At 45.5% G+C, this 6403-nt stretch overlaps 1 protein-coding gene across 1 annotated transcript; it reads right to left on the minus strand.

The window, feature by feature from the left end:
- Nucleotides 1–359: 359 nt before the first annotated feature.
- Nucleotides 360–1205, minus strand: LOC311328161 (uncharacterized protein; the record flags this gene model as incomplete). The annotated part of the gene is made up of 3 exons (XM_084462176.1): nucleotides 360–627; nucleotides 786–941; nucleotides 1050–1205. 3 exons carry the CDS (start codon nucleotides 1203–1205, stop codon nucleotides 373–375), a joined length of 567 nt encoding a protein of 188 aa, XP_084318302.1. The 3' UTR covers nucleotides 360–372.
- Between the last annotated feature and the right edge of the window lie 5198 nt (nucleotides 1206–6403).

Below are 6403 nucleotides of genomic sequence, written 5' to 3' on the forward strand. Positions count from 1 at the left end.
AGACGCTGTCCCTTCCATTAATGACCCTATCATGTAGAAGAGCACGCACCATTATAGGAATCATCATTAGAACATGTATTCTTGTGGTAGAAATGCTTTTATTCACCTTTTGACATTTTGTGTTTCCATGCCTGGAAAATGCTTTTGTCAGCAAGAGTGTCTTATGAACAATTAGACTGTACATGGACCTGGTAGGGCACCTGATAGAAGATTGTGGGATGGAAAAGCAATGTGTGCTTTATGATGCCTGACTTGCTCAGTCAAATATGATAACGACAGTGTAATAAACTAAACTAGATATTGTCTTTGATCCTTGAACGTATATATTTTGCATTCATATACGTGTCACTGTCTGAAAGATAAAAGTCACTTTTAAATAACCTTTCCCTCCTCATCCTCACTGGAGGAAGAAACCTCTTCCTCCCTCCGCTTCCTCTTAGCCGCCGCCTTCTTCCCCTGCTTGGGCTGCTCCACTGGGCCCTCCAGCACGGAGGCGATGATGGCCCGGACCTTTGCTGCCTCCTCCTCATCAGGGTTAATGGCGTAGTACAGGTCACTGACTTGCGTGCTATGGCACATGAAGTCAGTGACCTTTTTCCCGTCCTCTGTGCTTTGACTGTCCCTTGTCTGAAAAACATAAAGAAACATAATAGAGAGACAGAGACATGAAAACAACAAACATCAATGCTCAAAATACAATACAATAACAACTTTTTCAAAAACACAGTAGTCTATTTTCCCATTTGGTGTCTTTGTAATATATTAAAGCATGTGTGCACACTTACATATTTGGAGACAGCGGTCCGTATGAGGGTGAAGTCAGGGCTCCCCTGGAGCCCGGCATCCCGCCATGCCCTCCCGAACAGCTGGCTCAGGTTCTTACAGATGTTCTTTCCCTTTGTATAAAGAACATATTTGTTCTTCTCTCTAGGGATGGATGCCTTTAAAGATAAAGTAGCTTGTATTTATTCACAGCTGGGATAAATTGTGATTGTACATACTGAGGAATTAACAACAGAGTACACACAGTAAACTTATAGAAAACTTACTTTGATTTGTAGCCATGCCTCCAACAATGCGAACTCCTCCTCCGTCAGTACCAGGATGGCCTCTGCATACTGTTTGGAGGTTTTGTGTTCTTTGACCAATTGAGAGCAATAGACAAAAAGAGAGAGTGACACAGTACAATACACTGTAAACCGCATGTCTATAAAGAGATTCTGTTTGTGTGTTTCCATTTTGATTATTTATGCACGCACATGAACGAGGAACCCGCTGGGGCTGGCGGTGGGGCTGCCTGGCTGCTGGTGGCCCTCTTGGCCAGGCGGTCGTGCCAGGTCTGGGCCTCTTCCACCTCCTTGTCCGTCATGTTGGGGTACACCCCGGTCCGGTGACCGTAGGTGCATGCCCAATACCCTGCCATGTAGCCGTACAAGAGGACCTTGGTGGAGTCCTCCACTTTGTCCTTGAGCTTGTCTGAGGAGAGAGAATGGAGACAAGAGAAGACTGAAGAGTGAACAGGAAACCTCATGATCGACCTTAACTCATTGCATGCGATAGTGTAATAACAGACTACATACCCAGCTGCTCGGGGATCCTCGCCTCGTCTTTGAAGGCACGGAGGTCCGCCTTTGTTGGGAGGACCTCGTGCTTCTTTCGTTTGACGGGAGGTTCACCTGTCTCCTGTTGCTCTTTCCGATGAGTTTCACCTCCCGGATGATGCCGGAGAGCTCAATTTTAGAGAGGAGACAGTGTTTTGGACGGACCTCTTCCAAAAACTTTAAGAAGTTGGTGACGTTGGCCAGATAGAACTGGACAGTCGTCACTGCCCCCTTGTGCTCCTTCATGAGCGAGGTGAAGAAGTTGTAGAAGACAAAGAAAATGTTTAGAACATTTAGAACATAGAAAAACTGCTTAAATCAGGATTAAATCAGGATTAAAAGAAAACTACCCAAGATGCCACAGGTTCTATGCTACACAGTTGTAGTAGACTGGGTCTGGGTCTGTCCTGTGGAGTTTCACGAGATTCTGATGTGGCATCTCAAAATAAAAGTCTTCTAAAGTCTCAAAAACTGCTTAAATCAGGATTTAATCAGGATTAAAAGAAAGGTACCCAAGATGCCACGGGTTCTATGGTACACAGTTGAAGTAGACTGGGTCTGGGTCTGTCCTGTGGAGTTTTACGAGATTCTGATGTGGCATTTCAAAATAAAAGCCTTCTAAAGTATCAAAACTGCTTAAATCAGGATTAAATCAGATTAAAAGAAAACTACCCAAGATGCCACGGGTTCTATGCTACAGAGTGGTAGTAGACCTCTTCTGGTTCTGACTCGTGGAGTTTCACGAGATTCTGATGTGGCATTTCAAAATAAAAGCCTTCTAAAGTCTCAAACTGCTTAAATCAGGATTAAATCAGGATTAAAAGAAAACTACCCAAGATGCCACGGGTTCTATGCTACAGAGTGGTAGTAGACCTCCTCTGGGTCTGACTCGTGGAGTTTCACGAGATTCTGATGTGGCATTTCAAAATAAAAGCCTTCTAAAGTCTCAAACTGCTTAAATCAGGATTAAATCATGAGATTCTGATGTGGCATTTCAAAATAAAAGCCTTCTAAAGTCTCAAACTGCTTAAATCAGGATTAAAAGAAAACTACCCAAGATGCCACGGGTTCTATGCTACACAGTGGTAGTAGACCTCCTCTGGGTCTGACCTGTGGAGTTTCACTAGATTCTGATGTGGCATTTCAAAATAAAAGCCTTCTAAACTTTAATTGACACAGAGCATCTCTTCCAAGCAGACCAATAGGTGTTTTCTCTGACACAAGAACAGGTATTATAGCTTGCTGATCCTTGTACTTGAGCACCACTGGAGTCGTAGTGGGAATGAGCTGTTTAATCCCTTCAAATCCGATTGTCCGAACAAATTGACCAGACTTTTGGAGGTGAGTGGCGTCTCGAGGCTGGACACAAGTATAAGCTGCTCAGAATCAGAATCAATGATCATCTTCGTTCGTCGGCCGTTAATTTCTAACCAAATAGCTGGATCCTCATCTGGCCTCAACACCACTAGCTCACACCCCCTCTTCAGATTCTCCGGGCAGCCCTAGAACCCACCGGGCTCCGGGCCTCCGTAGGGGTTTACTGGACCCTGAGTAGACTCTCGCATTTGAGCACATGAAAAGTCAAGATTATCAAGAGGAACAGCCACCCATCCTCCTCTATTGCCCCGGCCGCCTCCACGAGTTCCTCCGGGACAATTACGAGCTAGATGTCCAGGTTGATCACAGTTGAAGCACAATCCATCGACCCATGCACGTTGCATTGTTCCTCTACCTCCACGTCCAAAGTTCCCTCTACCTCTAAAGACTCCTCTTCCGCCGCCTCTCCACGCCTGAGGCTGTTGAGAAGCAGGGAGTGGAGCTGGAGGCTGCATCATTGGCTGTTGCTGAGGTTGCAGTTGAACCTGTGACTGTGGTTGGAACTGCGATTGTGGTTGGAACTGTGGTTGTGGTTGGAACTGCGGTTGCGGTTGGAACTGTGGCTGTGTTAGGAACTGCGGTTGCGTTTGGAGCTGTGGCTGTGTTTGGAGCTGTGGCTGTGTTAGGAACTGCGGTTGCGTTTGGAGCTGTGGCTGTGTTTGGAACTGCGGTTGCGTTTGGAGCTGTGGCTGTGTTTGGAACTGCGGCTGTGTTTGGAGCTGTGGCTGTGTTTGGAACTGCAGTTGCGTTTGGAGCCGTGGCTGTGTTTGGGGCTGTGGCTGTGTTTGGGGCTGCGGCTGTGGTTCCTGTAGAATGACAGCTTGCTACTTCTCCTTTTCTCTCCGTTTCCCATCCATTAACTGTGTTTGGGTGAGTTTCCTCATCATCTCTTCATCTTGTTCCTTCAGGGCCCGTTCCTTCTTCCTGTAATGCTCCACTAGATGAGTGATATGATCAATGTAGATGTTCTTTACCATAGACCCAAGACCAACCACTTCCCCCAATTTACTCCTCACGGACTGAGGTGTGATAGTATTTTAGACTTGTCTAGTCAAAAGATTTACCAAGATACGTTCAAAAGGTTGAGTCTGGTTTATTGTGGAAAACATTACGAGCGCAAGGACTTCCTGAGAAACACAGCAAGGGTGGTTAGTCAGAGAAGTGAATTCAAAGCTTGTCATGCCCAGTCTTATATTCAGTCAAAACACAGGTAAGTCTTTCTAGGATTTGATTGGCTGAGTTGTCTATGCGTCATCGTGAGGGGACGGATATCACACAGTGAAAGAAAGGAATGTGGGATGAAACTCACTTTGAATATGGCTTTGAATATAGACAAAGGTCTGAGTCAGGGCAGGAAGGACAAGGTGTGGCCTTTCTGACTTGGACAAAAGAGCGAGGCAGAGGAGTTTACAATTACAAAGGGGGAGAGTTGAGGTGTTTTACATTTACAAAGGGGGAGATTGAAACTAGGGTTTGCAGGGGACTTGAGGACAAAGGTTTAAGGTGTTTGGATGTAAATTCCTGGACAATCCCCCATTTGTGCCTGAACAGGTACACAAAAATAAAATATAAAATCCAAACACAGTGTAAACATTCAGCTATGCTATACATGTGGAAAGGAAATAATCTCTCCACTAGGTGGAGCAAAAAAAAAAAAAAACTCTCTTTTTTTTTCTTTTTATTATTTTCTTTCCACGTGCAAAATCACGCACCAAAACCCCTTGTTTCAGAAATTTGACAGGAAACAAGATAAAAAAGATGACATGATTATATACTATTTATAGTCTAAGAGTGGACAACCATTCACCAAAAAAAAACTTGATTTAACAAGGCAAAAAAAAAGATAAAATGGTTACCAGTGTAAGAGGGGCAAAAAACCTCTTGGTCAATTTAGAGGAAAAACCCAAACTTATTTATCAACTCATGTTTCAACCATTGCAACTCTTGTAAACAAATATGATATTTTTCAGATTATTTCAAAGTTCATTCACTCTTGTTGTGAATAATCGCATGTAATTTCTTCTGGATCGTAGCTTCCATGTTTGCGTCTCTGAATGTTCAATGTAGGTTCCAGTGTTTGCGGTTAGAGGTGCAGTCATTGCTGTTGAGCTTGTCCACGTTGTCATAACAACCACGAGAAGGAGGTGACCGGCAAGGTCAGTCTCCGATTGCTCATCAGAGGAGAGGACAGTGTGGCGGTGACCGTCAAGGTCACTCTCCGATTGCTCATCAGAGGAGAGGACAGTGTGGCGGTGACCGCTTTGCCCTTGAGATCTCTGGTTTGGCTGCATGGACTGTCCTCTCAGCTACTTTTGACAGCTATTCCACACAGGCCAGAATGCCATGGTCCTGATTGTTCCATCTTTGACGGGTAGGTTCACCCCGCTACATCTCTCTGACGGGTAGGTTCACCCCGCTACATCTCTTTGACGGGTAGGTTCACCCCGCTACATCTCTCTGACGGGTAGGTTCACCCCGCTACATCTCTCTGACGGGTAGGTTCACCCCGCTACATCTCTTTGACGGGTAGGTTCACCCCGCTACATCTCTTCTCTTCCATGTTTTCTGGCCTGTTCTCAGGCTGCTCATCTGCTCCTTGGTTTGGGACGCAACGGCGTCGAAGTTCTCTCGTGGGGACGGCCCCAGGTCGCGGATCAGGACCCAACCCCCAGGAGAGATGTGATGCAGGAACCCCTCCTTAGCCTCAGGAAATGGCGGTCCTCACTCTTCATTTCTTTTTCTCCGCAGGTGGAGCAGATGCTTGTAGGTCAGAAATGTAGGCTCTTGAACTGAACCCGGTCCATCCCTGTACTGCTCCACGTAGGGCCGGCCCGGGTCGTGCTGCCGGAGGGCTCACCTCGGCACTCCCGCTCCCCCAGTACAGGCTGATGAAGTGCTCCATCTGTGGATCCACAGATGAGAGAGACAAACAGAGACAAAACAGAAGAGCAAAAATAGAGTCCTCTGGTCTGGTCTCCCTGTTCCCTTCTTTGGTCAGGAACGGTTATCAGCAGTCTGTAGGAGATACTCAGAAATATGGTTAAGCGCAAGCTCCTGCTTTGGGGAAAAAATGTTGTTATTCTGTCAGGAAAACTTAAACAGGGTGACTGTTCAAGTGTCATTTAGAGCCAGTCTGCAGTAGCCTATAGTGACATCAAGGGCAGTGTTAGAATGACTTTAACATGCCCAGTCCCCAGTCATGATCAAGGCAATTGGATTTGGCTCTAGCATTTCTCTCGCGATTTTATGAAAATAAAATAACCATATTCTCGTCTCAACAAAACAACACCCCCTAAGGGTGAAAGCAAAAATTTCCTGAAGTCAGGATAAAAATAGAGATGGGGCAAAGAAAATGACACTAAAATGAACTGGCTTCATTTACAATTAACTAATCAAAAAACTCCAGCAAAGCTTCATTTGTATAG

Source organism: Borostomias antarcticus, assembly GCF_949987555.1.
Source record: "Borostomias antarcticus genome assembly, contig: scaffold_192, whole genome shotgun sequence".
In the NCBI taxonomy this organism is placed as follows: Eukaryota; Metazoa; Chordata; class Actinopteri; order Stomiiformes; family Stomiidae; genus Borostomias; species Borostomias antarcticus.